General features: G+C 45.3%; 1 protein-coding gene across 1 annotated transcript in view; it reads left to right on the top strand.

Moving 5' to 3' along the window:
• Positions 1-1,594: 1,594 nt before the first annotated feature.
• Positions 1,595-19,433, top strand: part of LOC311101813 (leucine-rich repeat and fibronectin type III domain-containing protein 1-like protein) — a gene marked incomplete at both ends in the record, with an annotated part of 37,615 nt that continues 19,776 nt past the window's right edge. Inside the window, one exon of the mRNA XM_084143013.1 lies at positions 1,595-2,976. Within this exon, the coding sequence (XP_083999139.1) occupies positions 1,595-2,976 (1,382 nt within the window). The remainder of the gene's footprint in view (positions 2,977-19,433) is intronic.

The following is a 19,433-nucleotide window of genomic DNA, read 5'->3' as shown; positions in this document are numbered from 1 at the left end:
GCCAGCAGGTAAGCGTTTTCAGAGCATCCACCATGCTGCCCTATTTCATCCACTTATGCTATGTAGGCTATTATGGTAGGTACGGTATGGTAGCCTAAATGTCTCACTCAATGATTTGACCTTGAGAGTAACCGCACCAGTGCCTACTGCACCTCTATTCACAAGATCAAATGCGTTCTGCAAAATCGAATGCATGTAATAATAGAAATAAATAAATGCTATGATCACGCTTCCAACGTGCCTTCCATGGCTTTACTTTCGTTTGATATTCATCATAGCATTAGCCCCATAATCCAAGGTACATCTGTGAAATGGGTTGATGAAATGAGATGCATATGGACAGCTGCTCTGTTGATGCTGCATGGCTGATGGCCACTTCGTCGCACGAGAGAAGCTATACAAAAATGTCACACATCTCCATTCCAATTCCATTCCCTGGTTTTATTATATTCACAGAGCGCAAACAAAGGGCCTATATAATGGCCTATGACAAATCCCATGCAGATCCTGGTGCATTAAGTTGAACACTGTAACCGCAGAAATGCTATCATAAATACAGATAGAGCGTGTGTGTTAAGGGTACTTCAGCACGGACAAGGAATTACCACGATAAATACATTAAAGTACAGTTTCATGGATATGCTTCATAAGCGAGAGAGAGAGAGAGAGAGCGCGCACTCTTGGTGATGAGAAGATCTCGGCCATAGTCAGTTCATAGCACTTCAAATCTGTCCTGCTACCTCATTTCAGGAAGATATTTTCTATTTGTAATAGCACTACAAATCTTGATTTCAAAGCAAAAACAGTATCTGCCATACCTGGAAGCAGGGTAGATATGAGACACATGCCGTGTGTGCTTTGCTATTTGTGTGGTTGCGTGTGTGTGTTTTTAGAGAGGACATAAAGAAAATGTGTTCGTAAGTGTGGGGGTGGATGACTGCTTGCTTTTGCTACAATTGTATATGCATTGCCAGTTGGCGTCTTCTATGCAGATACATTTGTGTTTTCACTCATATTGGAGATGTATGGAGCTATTTAAAAGACTGGCTTTTAGAGAATCCACAGAAGGTAGACCCGCTGTGATAAAACCCTTATTAAACTGTGATGTGGCAGCCAGCTAACTTTGTCCAGGGATTGCATGTTGAGTTAAATGATTTGCTAAGCTATAATTACACACACCTATTATTTGTCCTTATCTCTTCATTTGGCGTATTAGCACGGCATGTGTATCATTCCCTAACATCTTAAAGAAGTTCCCATGAGGAGGAAAACAAGATACAAGCTGTTAAGAAAATTGGCTCTCTTGAACATCACCTCTACATCATGCCTCAGTCTGTGCTAAACACTTAATTCAGGGTATTGCACATTCATTGAAATGTATCCACATACATTTACTGGCTTTACTCATCTGAATGTACTTCGAACACTGCTGTTTTGCATTCTGATCATGGCTGATAGAGATATTTAATCTCAGTGTTACCACTGTGATAGCTACTCACCTAGTGAATTCCACACCTGGAGTCCCACATCCTGACATGTCCTGACCAGTGTCTCTCTCCTTTGCCTTGCAGTTTCCCAGAACGCCGGAGGGAGGATGGACCGGCTGATCTTCTCCCTGTTGGTGCTGGCCGTCTCCACCAGGGGGCAGCTGTGCCCCAAGCGCTGCATGTGCCAGAACGTGTCCCCCTCGCTGGCCATCCTCTGTGCTAAGACGGGCCTACTCTTCGTGCCCACCGTCATCGACCGGCGCACCGTGGAGCTGCGGCTCACTGAGAACTATATCACAGCCATAAGGAGGCGGGACTTTGCCAACATGACTAGTTTGATCCATCTGACGTTGTCCCGCAACACCATAAGCCAGATCATGCCTTACACCTTCGAGGACCTCAAGCGGCTGCGGGCGCTGCACCTGGACAGCAACCGGCTGAGTGTTATCAGGGATGACCACTTTCGGGGGCTCACCAACCTTAGGCACCTGATCTTGGCCAACAACCAGCTGCACAATATCTCTCCCCACGCCTTTGACGACTTCACAGGAACCCTGGAAGACCTGGACCTGTCCTACAACAACCTGGTGGACATTCCCTGGGAGACGATAGGTCGTCTAACCAACGTCAACACCCTTAACATGGACCATAACCTTATAGAGCATGTACCCCAAGGGATCTTCACCAACCTGCACAAGCTGGCGCGTCTAGACATGACGTCCAATAAGCTTAAGAAGATCCCACCAGATCCACTTTTTCTGCGCATCCCTGTCTACGCTAAAGCCAAAGGATCTCCTCAGTCGTCATTGGTGATGAGTTTTGGCGGAAACCCGCTCCACTGTAACTGTGAGCTGCTGTGGCTAAGGAGGCTGACCAGAGAAGACGACCTGGAGACATGCGCCTCTCCTCCAGACCTCACAGCCAAGTACTTCTGGACTATCCCCGAGGAGGAGTTCATCTGTGACCCTCCGGTCATGACCAGGAAGTCTGCCAAGACCTTCACCATAGAGGGCCAGCCCACCAGTCTGAAGTGCAAGGCTAACGGAGACCCGGACCCAGAGATTCACTGGATTTCCCCCGAGGGCCGTCTGATCTCCAACACGTCACGGACTGTCACCTTCAGCAACGGCAGCCTGGACATCAACATCACCTCCCTGAAGGACTCTGGAACCTTCACCTGCATTGCCTCCAACGCGGCGGGGGAGTCCACGGGCCAGGTGGAGCTGGTGGTCAACACCCTCCACCACCTGGTCAACCGCACCAACCAGCTATGGGAGCCCGACCCTGGCCCTTCAGACATCCTTACCTCGGCCAAGTCCACCATGGCCACAGGCAACGACACACGGAAGAACCAGGAGGGGAGGGTGCTGATTGCGGAGCTGACAGCTAGCTCAGTGCTGATCAAATGGCCATATCAGAACTACGTCCCTGGGATCAGGATGTACCAGGTCCAGTACAACAGTTCCCTGGATGACACGCTCATCTACAGGTGAGGAGGGATAGGGATATGAACAGGGGTGATGGTGAAATGAAGAGGGGAAATAGCTTCAGTCTCTTGGTTAGAATGAGTTAATTACTTTCAAATGTGTTTTTTGTATTAATGACCTACTCAAGGTTTTATGATTAAATGACATTTTGATTCACAGATGTACAATTACAAGATGTCTATCAGCTAAACAGTAGCAATCATAAGAACACCAGAAACATTTCATCTTGTACAAATGTAAGTAATTATAATGAGTTGAGAATGAGGTGGTAATTACTCATCGTTATTTGCAAGAGATAAACAGGGACAATTTTTCATTTGCTTTGAGAAAACATGTTTAATCTCTTCTTAATTATTATTTCTCTCCTTTGTTCTTGTTCCAAGGTTTATTTGTAATTATTTTTCATTTTGATGCTTCCTTCATTGCATATGCAATGTCCAACATCAATATATATCAATTTGTAGAGTTTGTATCACTCTGATAGATGCTGATGGACCGTTCTGTAACTCTATGACAACTATTTTTGTCATCAAAAAGTATTGGTTTTCATTCAAGTCTCCTCACGTCGTCTTACAGGGCCTGGCCCAGGGCTATATGCAGGTGGGTTGTATAGATTTTCTGCTCTGATCAATGGCAGGGGTCACCAAGGGAGTATATTGATTTGGGATCTCATTTACAGCGTCCACGCCGAGATTCTGGTGGCAAATCTTAGTGACTGAAGATATGCGGGTCTGTCCCACTGTGGAAAATGCACAGCCATAGTAAGAGAAAGAGAGAACTTCACTTTCTTTGGTGTTTTCAATCTTTGTTTCAGGGGAAATTTATTCCCCAAGAGGTGTCTGTTACCACGGGGAGTTGGAGAGATGACTTTGAATGCCGAACACGTAGAGGAACATTGTGCACAGAGAGACACAGTTTGGATTGTGGTTAGTTTTAGAGCAGGTACACAGTCTACAGACTGATTCTTCTGTGCTCTAATGAACTCTTTCTCAGCAGATATTGTGGGGAGCCTAAACTAATTAACTGACTGGGACAGGAGAGATGTTACTATAGGTGAATTTATCTACCACCAATGACTTAAACCTGGCTCCCTGATTCCTGTTCCTCATTGACTAGTTGTCTGATTTATTTATTTGGTGTGGACAAGCAGTGAGCACACACGCACACACATACAGTGCCTTGCAAAAGTATTCATCCCCCTTGGTGTTTTTCCTATTTTGTTGCTTACAACATGTAATTTAACCCTCCCATTGTCCTAGGGTCAAAATGACCCGCCACTGTGTTGAACCAACTTTATTTAATTTTTATATTTTTTTGATCATTTGTGAGAAGGAGGCAGTGATACTTTCTTTAAAGTCTCACTGCCTCCTTCTCACAAATGATCCCAAAAATATAAAAATGAAATAAAGTTGGTTCAACACAGTGGCGGGTCATTTTGACCATAGGACAATGGGAGGGTTAAATTACATGTTGTAAGCAACAAAATAGGAAAAACACCAAGGGGGAGGGTTAAATTGATTTTTATTTGGATTTCATTTAATGAACATACACAAAATAGTCCAAATTGGTGAAGTGAAATTCAAAAAAATAAATAACGGAAAACTGGTGCATGCATATTTATTCACCCCCTTTTTTTTTTTTTTTCTTTTTTTTGGGGGGGGGGAATGGATCAGCTTAATATTGCAGATAGATTGTATCTTCTATCAATGTAATTGTCTGCATCACTTCCAATCCCCCATGTTTATTTTTATTTTTTATATATATATTCCCCTTTATTACTTTTCAACCCCACCATCCTTTCCCTACTTGGAGTAAATTAGTGAACAACAACGCCCAGGCCTCTACTTCCGGTCTATACTTACTATCTACACCTTATGGACAGAGTTAATTTTACAATAATTCTATATATATATATATATATATATATATATATATATTTTTTTTTTTTTTTTTTTGCTGCGGAACTTCTTCTACTCTCAACCTCTCCGATCATTTTCATGATGTCCATCCGGTTTGCTTCTAAATGCCATATCTTTCTAACTGTGCTCTTTCCCAAAAGCTCCCAACATACAACCTATATACTTATTATGGACACAGTATGCTTACATTATTAGCTATCTTTGTTATTATTTGTTGTTATTTGTTATTAGTCCCATCCTTCAACTCTATTCAATACCTCCTTATTCACCCCCTTTGCTATGAAGCCCCTAATTAAGATCTGGTGCAACCAATTACCTTCAGAAGTCACATAATTAGTTAAATAATGTCCACCTGTGTGCAATCTAAGTGTCACATGATCTGTCACATGATCTCAGTATATATACACCTGTTCTGAAAGGCCCCAGAGTCTGCAACACCCCTAAGCAAGGGGCACCATCAAGCAAGCTGTCAGTAGCTGAGTGTGGATGCGGTGAGGAAATCAAGCGCAGGAAACACGGGCGTTCGTCAACAGACTTTAGTAAACAAAAATGCAGCACCAAACAGGCGAACAGCCAACCCAACCGGGAAGCAAAATACAAAATTACGCACAACACACACAGTGCGTCAAATGAATAAAGCGCACACAGTGCGGACTCTCGGAAAAAACAACAAACACGAGAGTACTACAACAGAGCAACAGCTTGACAATAAACAATACCACATAACACCTGCCCCCACACACGAAAACTAAATAGGCAACCAAATCAAACACTAACAAGGGACAGGTGTACAAACAGACAAAACCAAACAAACATGAAACATCGAACGGTGGCAGCTAGTACTCCGGGGACGACGACCGCCGGAGCCTGCCCGAACGAGGAGGAGGAGCAGCCTCGGCCGAAACCGTGACAGTACCCCCCCCCCCCCTTGACGCGCGGCTTCAGCCGTGCACCGATCCCGGCCTCGGGGACGACCAGGACGACGCGGAGCAGGGCGCGTAGGATGACCCCGATGGAACTCGGTCAGCAGGGACAGGTCTAATATGTCCCTCCTCGGCACCCAGCACCGCTCCTCCGGGCCGTACCCCTCCCACTCTACGAGATATTGGAGACCCCCCATCCGGCGTCTCGAATCAAGGATGGACCTCACAGTGTACGCCGGAGCCCCCTCGATGTCCAACGGGGGCGGAGGAGTCTCTTCTATCTCATAGTCCTGGAGTGGACCAGCTACCACCGGCCTGAGGAGAGACACATGGAACGAGGGGTTAATATTCCTGTAATCAATAGGCAGTTCTAACCTGTAACACACCTCGTTCAACCTCCTCAGGACTTTGAATGGCCCCACAAACCGCCGACCCAGCTTCCGGCAGGGCAGGCGGAGGGGCAGGTTCCTGGTCGAGAGCCAGACTCGATCTCCAGGTGCGTACACAGGCCCCTCACTGCGGTGGAGATCGGCGCTCGTCTTATGCCGACGGATGGCCCGCTGCAGATGAACGTGGGCAGCGTTCCATGTCTCCTCCGAGCGCCGCACCCACTCATCCACCGCAGGGGCCTCGATCTGGCTCTCGTGCCAAGGTGCCAGAACCGGCTGGTACCCTAACACACACTGGAAAGGGGTTAATGGGTGGAGGAGTGGCGGAGAGAGTTCTGTGCCATCTCGGCCCACGGAACGTATCTCGCCCACTCCTCCGGCCGGCCCTGGCAATAAGACCTCAGAAACCTACCCACATCCTGGTTGACACGTTCAACCTGCCCATTACTCTCCGGGTGGTAACCCGAGGTAAGGCTCACCGAAACCCCCAACCGTTCCATAAACGCTCTCCACACTCTGGAGGTGAACTGGGGGCCTCGATCAGACACTATATCCTCGGGTACCCCGTAATGCCGGAAGACATGGGTAAACAGAGCCTCAGCGGTCTGTAGGGCAGTAGGGAGACCCGGCATGGGAAGGAGACGACAGGCCTTCGAGAACCGATCCACAACGACCAGGATGGTAGTATTCCCCTGTGAGGGGGGAAGGTCGGTAACAAAATCCACCGAGAGGTGGGACCAGGGTCGTTGTGTAACGGGCAGGGGTTGTAGCTTACCCCTGGGCAAATGTCTGGGCGCCTTACACTGGGCACACACCGAACAGGAGGAGACATAAATCCTCACATCCCTGGCTAACGTTGGCCACCAGTACTTAGTGCTAAGGCAGTGAACTGTCCGGCCGATACCTGGATGTCCAGAGGAGGGGGACGTATGAGCCCAATAAATGAGGCGATCGTGTACCTCGAGCGGAACGTACGTCCGACCCACTGGACACTGTGGAGGACTTGGGTCGGTGCGTAACGCCCGCTCGATCTCTGCATCGACCTCCCATACCACCGGTGCAACCAGACAAGACTTTGGTAGTATGGGAGTGGGCTCAACGGACCTCTCCTCCGTGTCATACCGCCGAGACAGGGCATCTGCCTTCCCGTTCTGGGACCCAGGGATGTAAGTGATTTTAAACACAAACCGGGCTAGAAACATAGTCCAGCGGGCCTGGCAAGGATTCAGTCTCCTAGCTGCCCGGATGTATTCCAGGTTGCGGTGGTCAGTCAAAATGAGGAAAGGGTGTTGAGCCCCCTCAAGCCTTCACCTCCACCGGGGGACCTTCCCCAACACCTAGCCGCGGTGTGCCCTCCACGGCCACAGTTGGTGCAGGGGACGGCCCCCCTCGGGTTCCTACTCCTCCTTTCTCTAGCGCCAGCACCTCCGAGCTCCATAGGGCTCGGCTCGGAGGTGCTGGAGGGTGAAATGGGCGACCCCCATCCGGGACGTCCACGGGTGGCGAGCAGGGTGTCCAACCGAATGGCCATGTCGACTAGTTGGTCAAACGTCAACATGGTATCCCTGCACGCCAACTCTCTTTGGACGTCCTCCCGAAGGCTACAACGGAAGTGGTCTATGAGGGCCCGCTCATTCCACCCTGCATCTGCCGCTAGAGTCCGGAACTCCAGGGCAAAATCCTGTGCGCTCCTCATCCCCTGTCGGAGGAAGAACAGACGCTCCCCCGCCGCCTTCCCTTCTGGTGGATGGTCGAACGCGGCCCGGAAGCGGCGGGAGAACTCCGCATAGGTGATGGTAGCGGCGTCCATTCTCCTCCATTCGGCGTTGGCCCACTCCAACGCCTTGCCGGTGAGACAGGAGATGAGGGCGGAGACGCTCTCGTGTCCCGAGGGCGCCGGGTGTACGGTGGCGAGGTAGAGCTCCACCTGTAGCAGGAACCCTTGACACCCGGCAGCGGAGCCGTCGTACGCCCTCGGGAGCGAGAGCCGAATCCCACTGGGTTCCGGAATGTGGACAGGAGGACTGACCGATGGGGATGGTCCGGTAGGTGGGGGCGTGGGTACCCCGCTGCTTTCCCATCGGTGGAGAGTGTTCATCACCCGATCCAAGGCGTGACCGATCTGGTTAATCCGGTCCTCCTGTCCACGAAGACGGTCCTCCATGACCTCTGTCGGCGCGGGTGCTCCTGCTGACTCCATGAAGGATGTGGTATTCTGTCAGTAGCTGAGTGTGGATGCGGTGAAGAAATCAAGCGCAGGAAACACGGGCGTTCGTCAACAGACTTTAGTAAACAAAAATGCAGCACCAAACAGGCGAACAGCCAACCCAACCGGGAAGCAAAATACAAAATTACGCACAACACACACAGTGCGTAAAATGAATAAAGCGCACACAGTGCGGACTCTTGGAAAAAACAACAAACACGAGAGTACTACAACCGAGCAACAGCTTGACAATAAACAATACCACATAACACCTGCCCCCACACACGAAAACTAAATAGGCAACCAAATCAAACACTAACAAGGGACAGGTGTACAAACAGACAAAACCAAACAAACATGAAACATCGAACGGTGGCAGCTAGTACTCCGGGGACGACGACCGCCGGAGCCTGCCCGAACAAGGAGGAGGAGCAGCCTCGGCCGAAACCGTGACACAAGCGGCACCATAAAGACCAAGAAGCTCTCCAAACAGGTCAGCGACAAAGTTGTGCAGCATTACAGATCAGGGTTGGGTTATAAAAAAATATCAGAGACTTTGAACATCCCACAGAGCATCATTAAATCCATAATTTAAAAATATAAAGAATATGGCACCGCAACTAACCTGCCAAGAGTTGGCCACCCACCAAAACTCATGGACCAGGCAAGGAGGGCATTAATCAGAGAGGCAACAAAGAGACCAAAGATAAACCTGAAGGAGCTGCAAAGCTCCACAGTGGAGATTGGAGTATCTGTCCATAGGACCACTTTAAGCCATACACTCCACAGAGCTGGGCTTTACGGAAGAGTAGCCAGAAAAAAGCCATTGCTTCAAGAAATAAATAAGCAAACACATTTGGTGTTCGCCAAAAGGCATGGGGGAGACTCCCCAAACATATGGAAGAAGGTACTCTGGTCAGATGAGACTAAAATTGAGCCTTTTGGCCATCAAGGAAAACGCGATGTCTGGCGTAAACCCATCACCTCTCATCACCCAGAGAACACCATCGTGGTGGTGCCAACATCATACTGTGGGGATGTTTTTCATCGGCACGGACTGGGAAACTGGTCAGAATTGAAGGAATGATGGATGGCGCTAAATACAGGGAAATTCTTGAGGGAAACCTGTTTCAGTCTTCCAGAGATTTGAGACTGGGAAGGAGCTTCACCTTCCAGCAGGACAATGACCCTAAGCATACTGCTAAAGCAACACATTAGTGGTTTAAGGGGAAACATTGAAATGTCTTGGAATGGCCTAGTCAAGCCCAGACCTCAATCCAATTGAGAATCTGTGGTGTGACTTAAAGATTGCAGTACACCAGTGGAACCCATCCAACTTCAAGGAGCTGGAACAGTTTTGCCTTGAAGAATGGGCAAAAATCCCAGTGGCTAGATGTGCCAAGCTTATAGAGACATACCCCAAGAGACTTGCAGCTGTAATTGCTGCAAAAGGTGTCTCTACAAAGTATTGACTTTGGGGGGGGGGTGAATAGTAGTGCACGCTCAAGTTTTCTGGTTTTGTTTGTTTCACAAGAAAAAATATTTTGCATCTTCAAAGTGGTAGGCATGTTGTGTAAATCAAATGATACAAACCCCCCAAAAATCCATTTTAATTCCAGTTTGTAAGGCAACAAAATAGGAAAAATGCCAAGGGGGTTGAATACTTTCGCAAGCCACTGCATGCACACACACAGTTATGTAAACTTAGCATATTACAGTATGTTTCTTGCACCTGTCTACACACCCACTGAAGGGTATGAGCACATAGTACACTAAAAGGCATTCAATACACTAATACAAACACACACCCACACAAACAAAGCAAGTAGATTACAGTACATTTCTTAAACAGCTCATCATATAAAACATATTTCTTTGTTTTAGATTAATCAAAGGTTTTGTTCGACTCTAAGGCAGCAACGCTAGCTTAAATTCTGCCTCTGTCTTCCATATTGATTTGGAAGAAGAGAGGAATGTGCATAAGGGACATGTTTCATGGGCGAGGAGCTCAAGCTAACAACAACTCTCCGAAGCTATAATTTATAGACAATTTTCGAAAGCTGTGCAGAGGAATGGCGTAACAGCCACTGCCAGGTCCCGGTAAACAACACACCACAGCCCAAATATTATTAAGAGCGAATCAGTATAACTGCTATGTTCTCTTTGGTCTGTTCCAGCTCCTACTCAAAATGTGTCCTTGATCATTTTAGGCATTTCTGTAAAAAAAAAATATATGTTTCTAGCAAATTTAGTAAATACCAGTAGGACTTGATAGTCCCTTCCTTCATGACCACTAATCTGAAATGACTTGACAGATGCATTCGATTCAATGTAAATCAATGCCCTCCTTTCACATGTCAATGGCCAGAAAGAAAATGAGAATATTAAAGGAAGGCATCTGACAGTATTGGGACATGGCCCCTACCAATTCCTCTGATGTAGGAAGTGATTGATAGTTTATATCAGACGGATGAAGCTTGAAGCACCCGGGACCGGCTGTGAGGACCGTTGGGGTCCACTGTATATTTGCTGGCACAGTCACTTGAGCGGTACCCATCGATGGCATTGATAGTGTATCCATGCAGGGTGTCATCAGGAATCAATGGGACCCAGCTGGACTTAGGCAGCAGTCACTCCTCCTCAACTCCCTTTAACGTCTCTACTTTACAGGACTATTGGCCGCACGGACTCCTCCGAGCTCCTCTCAGTCCCTCTCTGTGGTGGGGCCCTGGTGAATAGAGGCCCCACCACAATAGAATAGCACCGTCGTACACACACACTCCATTCATGCTCTGCTTCATAAATCACCTCTGCATGAGGCTCTATTAGGGATGGGCGGAAGAGCACTTTAGGGGGAGATAGTGAAAGCAAGAAGTGAAGAGAGAAAGATTTGAGAGAGCAGATATTTTGTCACTGTGATATCATGATTATCAGCTAAACTATATTACTAAGGGATGGAAGTTTGTTCTGTCATTTTAAATCAGGGATTAGGCTCAGAATGTGTAATCGAAACTATTACAGCTATTAGCAGTTGAATAGACTCTTTCTAGGCAAAATCCACTTGTGTGCAAGTGGACTCATGTCAGAGAAAGGAAGGCATTTACTGTTTGCTCACTTATACCATTGGTTGTTTTAATACTTTGTGACGACTAATGAGCTTACCAATCCACTCACTTGACAGACCTTTATACTTGAGTGATTATTAGTATACATACAACATTCACCACATATTTATTTGGTACCTTTGTTGGCTCTCTGATATGGGTTTTTTGGGAGAGACAAAGCCATCCCACTGGGCACACACTGGTTGAATCAATGTTGTTTCCACGTCATTTCAATGTTGGTTCCACATAATTTCAATGAAATGACGTGGAACCAACGTGGAATAGACGTTGAGTTGACGTCTTTGCCCAGCGCTATCATTGGTATGCAAACATTTGCCCACTTTAAGTGTACCTGCAATATCTCTCACAGTCATTATAAGGTCTATATATAGTCAGAACAAATCAAAACATTAACATAAGGGATTCTTCAAAACAAAGGCTTGGCAAAGTATGATACCTGGAGGAAAACGGAGCATGGCATAAGTGAATTCCCCAAATTATGGTTTTGATAAGACTCAGTTGCCAACAAGCTCATCCTATTTTCAAACGTGACAGGTAATTTCCTTTTGGTGTTGTACTTGAAGGCCCCATGCAAAGAGGCCACAATGACATGTTCACAGCATTGCCTTGTGAGAAATCAAAGTAGAATCAAACAGAAGAGCATTACATTGCTGTACACAGCTCCTCCTGAGCAATGGGTATGCCATCAACATAGCTGTCTCACTGTGCATCATGGTGCAGCATAGCACCTGTACAGAGATGGCTAGATATACAAAAAGCTAAATATGTAGGTTTTGGCTGAGGGAACAAGCTGGCCTACCTTGACATTATTTTATTTTTCGTGATATCCAATTGGTAGTTACAGTCTTGTCCCATCGCTGCAACTCCCGTATGGACTCGGGAGAGGCGAAGGTCGAGAGCCATGCGTCCTCCGAACCACGACCCTGCCAAGCCGCACTGCTTCTTGACACACTGCTTGCTTAACCCGGAAGCCAGCCCCACCAATGTGTCGGAGGAAACACCGTACAACTGGCAACTATGTCAGCGTTCATGCGCCCGGCATGCCACAGGAGTCGTTAGAGCGCGATGGGACAAGGACATCCCGGCTGGCCAAACGCTCCCCTAACCCGGACGATGCTGGGCCAATTGTGCGCCGCCTCATTGGTCTCCTGGTCGCGGCCGGCTGAGACACAGCCCGGGATCAAACCCAGGTCTGTAGTGACCGCTGCGCCACTCGGGAGGCCCCTCCCTTGTTCTTTTGTTAACAACTCTTTACATTACGGTCCTCAGTGTTATGTTTCTTTGGAACTAACCTCCAAACTGGGCAGGGCTTTAAAGCTTAAAGGATGACTTGTCCAGTTCACATAGTGGCTTGCGAAAGTATTCACCCACCACGGCATTTTTCCTATTTTGTTGCCTTACATTAAAATGGATTTTTTTGAAGTTGGTATCATTTGATGTACACAACATGCCTACCACTTTGAAGATGCAAAATATTTTTTATTGTGAAACAAAAAAGAAATAAGACAAAAAAACAGAGAACTTGAGCGTGCATAACTATTCACCCCCCCCAAAGCAAATACTTTGTAGAGCCACCTTTTGCAGCAATTACAGCTGCAAGTCTCTTGGGGTATGTCTCTATAAGCTTGGCACATCTAGCCACTGGGATTTTTGCCCATTCTTCAAGGCAAAACTGTTCCAGCCACCTTGAAGTTGGATGTGTTCTGCTGGTGAACTGCAATCTTTAAGTCATACCACAGATTCTCAATTGGATTGAGGTCTGGGCTTGACTAGGCCATTCCAAGACATTTCAATGTTTCCCCTTAAACCACTCAAGTGTTGCTTTAACAGTATGCTTAGGGTCATTTTCCTGCTGGAAGGTGAACCTCCGTCCCAGTCTCAAATCTCTGGAAGACTGAAACAGGGTTCCCTCAAGAATTTCCCTGTATTTAGCACCATACATTATTCCTTCAATTCTGACCAGTTTCCCAGTCCCTGCCGATGAAAATCATGAAAATGGTGTTGTCGGGGTGATGAGAGGTGTTGGGTTTGCGCCAGACATAGCGTTTTCCTTGATGGCCAAACAGCTCAATTTTAGTTTCATCTGACCAGAGTACCTTCTTCCATATGTTTGGGGAGTCTCCCACATGCCTTTTGGCGAACACCAAAGCCTAGCTCTGTGGAGTGTATGGCTTAAAGTGGTACTATGGACAGATACTCCAATATCCGCTGTGGAGCTTTGCAGGTCCTTCAGGGTTATCTTTGGTCTCTTTGTTGCCTCTCTGATTAATGCACTCCTTGCCTGGTCTGTGAGTTTTGGTGGGCGGCCCTCTCTTGCAGGTTTGTTGTGGTGCCATATTCTTTCCATTTCTTAATAATGGATTTAATGTTGCTCCGTGGGATGTTCAAAGTTTCGGATATTTTTTTATAACCCAACCCTGATCTGTAATTCTCCAAAACTTTGTCCCTGACCTGTTTGGAGAGCTCCTTGGTCTTCATGGTGCCGCTTGTTTGGTGGTGCCCCTTGCTTAGTGGTGTTGTAGACTCTGGGGCCTTTCAGAACAGGTGTATATATACTGAGATCATGTGACAGTTCATGTGACACTTAGATTGCACACAGGTGGACTTTATTTAACTAATTATGTGACTTCTGAAGGTAATTGGTTGCACCAGATCTTATTTAGGGGCTTCATAGCAAAGGGGGTGAATGGATATGCACGTACCACTTTTCCATTATTTATTTTTTATTTCTTTTGAAACAAGTAATTTTTTTGAATTTCACTTCACCAATTTGGACTATTTTGTGTATGTCCATTACATGAAATCCATATAAAAATCCATTTAAATTACAGGTTGTAATGCAACAAAAATAGGAAGAACGCCAAGGGGGATGAATACTTTTGCAAGGCACTGTACAAATGAAACCAGGCATTGGGTTGAGAAGGTTGATGTGGGACACATGGTTATCCCTACCTGTTCTTCCTCGTCTGCCTGCCCACCTCAACCCTTTCTTCAAGTTTATACACCATGACGGCATTTAAGTTATTTACAGCATGAAAAGAAGGTGGGGATTATGATAGGCTGCCATCACGTGTGATATCTCATTTGTACGCATATACATTGCTGATGCTTTCAACTGGTGTTTGTGATATCACACATAATATGCTCAGCTGCACGTTACCATGTGCACTACACTTACAGTGGGGAAAACAAGTATTTAGTCAGCCACCAATTGTGCAAGTTCTCCCACTTAAAAAGATGAGAGAGGCCTGTAATTTTCATCATAGGTACACGTCAACTATGACAGACAAATTGAGGAAAACAAATTCAGAAAATCACATTGTAGGATTTTTTATGAATTTATTTGCAAATTATGGTAGAAAATAAGTATTTGGTCACCTACAAACAAGCAAGATTTCTGGCTCTCACAGACCTGTAACTTCTTCTTTAAGAGGCTCCTCTGTCCTCCACTCGTTACCTGTATTAATGGCACCTGTTTGAACTTGTTATCAGTATAAAAGACACCTGTCCACAACCTCAAACAGTCACACTCCAAACTCCACTATGGCCAAGACCAAAGAGCTGTCAAAGGACACCAGAAACAAAATTGTAGACCTGCACCAGGCTGGGAAGACTGAATCTGCAATAGGTAAGCAGCTTGGTTTGAAGAAATCAACTGTAGGAGCAATCATTAGGAAATGGAAGACATACAAGACCACTGATAATCTCCCTCGATCTGGGGCTCCACGCAAGATCTCACCCCGTGGGGTCAAAATGATCACAAGAACGGTGAGCAAAAATCCCAGAACCACACGGGGGGACCTAGTGAATGACCTGCAGAGAGCTGGGAGAGTAACAAAGCCTACCATCAGTAACACACTACGCCGCCAGGGACTCAAATCCTGCAGCGCCAGACGTGTCCCCCTGCTTAAGCCAGTACATGTCCAGACCCGTCTGAAGTTTGCTAGAGTGCATTTGGATGATCCAGAAGAGGATTGGGAGAATGTCATATGGTCAGATGAAACCAAAATAGAACTTTTTGGTAAAAACTCAACTCGTCGTGTTTGGAGGACAAAGAATGCTGAGTTGCATCCAAAGAACACCATACCTACTGTGAAGCATGGGGGTGGAAACATCATGCTTTGGGGCTGTTTTTCTGCAAAGGTCTTTCAGCATGACAATGATCCCAAACACACCACCCGGGCAACGAAGGAGTGGCTTCGTAAGAAGCATTTCAAGGTCCTGGAGTGGCCTAGCCAGTCTCCAGATCTCAACCCCATAGAAAATCTTTGGAGGGAGTTGAAAGTCCGTGTTGCCCAGCGACAGCCCCAAAACATCACTGCTCTAGAGGAGATCTGCATGGAGGAATGGGCCAAAATACCAGCAACAGTGTGTGAAAACCTTGTGAAGACTTACAGAAAACGTTTGACCTGTGTCATTGCCAACAAAGGGTATATAACAAAGTATTGAGAAACTTTTGTTATTGACCAAATACTTATTTTCCACCATAATTTGTAAATAAATTCATTAAAAATCCTACAATGTGATTTTCTGGATTTTTTTTCCTCATTTTGTCTGTCATAGTTGACGTGTACCTATGATGAAAATTACAGGCCTCTCATCTTTTTAAGTGGGAGAACTTGCACAATTGGTGGCTAACTAAATACTTTTTTTCCCCACTGTATACTCATGTGCAAGCAAAGTCACTTATACTGGAAAATAAATAATAGAAAACTCTCTGAATAGAGATTATAACAGGTTAGACGACTAGACTGCTGAGGATCAAGTGTTTTAAATCGACATGAAATGAGCTGGAAATATGGACCGATTCCTTTGACTTGTAATGTGGTTGATAGAGGATATGTTGAATTTGAAGTTAGACCTTTATCTCATGGGATAATATGAGTTTAACCAAGGCCATGCATGGAGATGAGGAAGTACAGTGTGTCGTTAGGCTCCATATAGTAATGCTGGAAGCTGCACTCCATCAGAGGTGATTGGCAGATGGTTAATGTGTGAACTGGGATATAACATGGAGAAGAGACTCTCCCCTCCAAACCCTAATGTGGATCAGAATATAGCCTAGATAGATAGTCTTCCCCTCTAAGCCAGTGACTCCCCCATCGTGAATGATTGATGGGAAGAGAGGACGTCTTCTTGCTGGAAGGCTGCAGGGTGTGTACTATGTGATAGGATGACCCATAACCCTAAAACCACACTCTTTTATTCCTGTTTCAACTCTGGAATGATCCAATTCTATCCTGAACTTAAGTTTAAAGAAGGAATATTGTTTCATGGTTAGGGTTGCAAAGGGAGGGTGTAATACTGGAAACTTTTTAGGTTTATCGGTAAACTACCAGAATTTTGTTATCTTTCAAGGATTTTATGTAATATATCACAAGACATCTAGTGGCCTTTTTGAGTACTTCAGAATATTCCAAATGTCTGTAATTATCTCTGGCACTCTGTGCGGCCTTATCGCATATAAAATATATAAAATAATTAAATAAGATGGATTTCAAATAAAAAACAGAATGAGAAAGCTGTAAAACATTATCCTAAATATAAATCATCAATTTAGTGAATATCGTTGGGGTTTAATATGAGGGTATCATCATGAAATATCCTTTATATTTTTTTTACACACTTTTTTTTTTTTTTGTATGTCAATATGTATTTGTTGTCAATGTTTTTGCATCAAACTGGTGTCAGTTGTGAAAATGTAAATAGTTGGACGAGTTGCAGAGAGAATTGAAAATAATGCCTTTGTTGAACTATAGGGTCTATCTACCAGAAACACAAGGACAATATGGACACAAAAAAAAATAAACAAAAAGATATACAACTATAAATTACCAAACATACAATAGATTGCCATAGATCTTCTGTTAATTACCCAAATTACTGAAGATCCCAGTAACTTTGGTAAATTACCGGTAGCTTTGTAACCCTAGTAATGGTATGTTTTATCAATCAATAGGAGAATGTGTAAGCAGTGTGTTTCTCCCTAATTCTTCTCCTGAGTCTGAGTCTTGCCAGTAGTTAGTTCACCTACGGCTCATGTCTTCCTTATTTACTATGTTTGTGTACTTCTCTACTAATATGTGTGTACACACAAATGGCATTACTCACTTAGTTAACCATTAGGCCATTGTCCTCTAATTCAATGATTCACTTAGTATTAACTAATTGGATTTCACCCCCTAACATCAACTGGGCAGTCACACAAGTACCAAATACCTGCTTCAATGACTGCCAATTATATTCAACCCATTCAAATAAATTAATGAAATCAAGCGCTGCCATTCAATAGAGCCACTAGGTGTGAGTGAGGCCCTTTTGTACTGCACGGTTACCACAGCACTTTTCCCTTTCTCCTCCTCTGGTCCAAATCCAGCCGAGCTCAGCTATAGGCCCTGTCACCTCCCCAGACCCATACTCATGTGCTGATCCTTGGCGTCTTGCTCAGAGTTTTCATCATCCTCCCAATGCCCCAGATCAATTTTTTATTATGGGCGTTGACACGCCCCCCCCAACCCCCCCACACCCCCACCCCCACCTCCTCCATCCCTGAGAGTGTGTAGATTAATTAAGCAGACAGACATGCGACAGCCGTAGCGATAACGAGGGAGGGAGGCGCTGGCCCAGTTAGTGATTTTAATTGCCGCCGACAACAGGTCGCTCTTGTTATAAAGGAGTGATTGCAGCAGCATGTGAGATAGATGCTGTTGAGTTACCTATTGATAGATATCATAACGGAGGTGACTACATCATTGGATGAGGAGGATGGATCGAGTTGTATTAATAATTGATTCACAGTCCATCATCTGAACGCAAATATCAAATTCACACGCACGCACGCACAGTCACATGTGCTCTCTTTCTCATGAGCACAAACACACTCAGTCACATGCTCTTTCTCTCTTTCTTGCTCTCTCTCACACTTTCTCTCACAAGCACACACACACACAGACAAACACAACCCATCCAATTATCCTCCATGGGATTTTCAAACAATGTACTTTGTATCATAGATCAATACTATTATCTATTGGATGCATCAAATAGAGGTTCTAATTTGTTTGGAAGAATTCTGCAGGACTCATTTTACTATTTAGACCTAACTAAGCATTACATTAATTTGGGTAGCAGGAATGTTATAAGAAGTATTAGTAAAGTACGCTCCTGCTCTTTTAAGTTCAAATCCATCACAGAAACAGTTTGATGCAAATACTAATTTCATAGGAAACACACAAGCCTGAAGTAAAACAAAAAAAAGTAACTTTTAAACTGACTTTGTCCACTTGTCTTCTCCCAAAAAACGTCTCACAATCATTTTAGGAAGTTTTCCAAGCAGATTTAATTCCTGAAATACTCAATTATAGTAAGCCAACGTACAATCATGCTTGTGACAGGCCCGCTGATAGTAGATCCATTTCTATAGGCTCTTGGGGTGTTTCCGGGTGAATTAGGGTGCTTTTTCTCAAAGCCTGTAGCTAAGCCCCTTAGTGATTGTAGATGACTGGGATTTCTCTGAAAGGCATTAAGGTGTTCTGAGCCCCACACTCCCTCCCTCCTCTTCAAATCCGAGCCACTTCATGTAATCGAGCAGATTTGAGGAAGCCACTTGAAGTGCCATATGTGACCGACCAGCTCGATTCGGTGTTATGTAGCAACATTTGAAATTGTGTTTTTTACATTGGATAAAAGTAGAGACTCAGAGCTAGAAAATGGTATATCATACACTACAGTTGAGGAACAATGAGAAAGTCATTCTGCTTTGAAAGTTGATAAACTTGGAACCTCACTTTTGAGAAAATGGCCTTGAATGTTTTGGTACACCTACTGGAGAGCTCTTCTTTGTCTACACCATTCAGCATCGTTCACACCCATCACTTTAAGGATTCACATGTGAGGC

Source organism: Coregonus lavaretus, assembly GCF_964263955.1.
Source record: "Coregonus lavaretus genome assembly, chromosome: 26".
Taxonomy (NCBI): Eukaryota; Metazoa; Chordata; class Actinopteri; order Salmoniformes; family Salmonidae; genus Coregonus; species Coregonus lavaretus.
The sequence above is the reverse complement of the archived record's forward strand: the minus strand, read 5'-3'. Positions and strand labels throughout refer to the sequence as shown.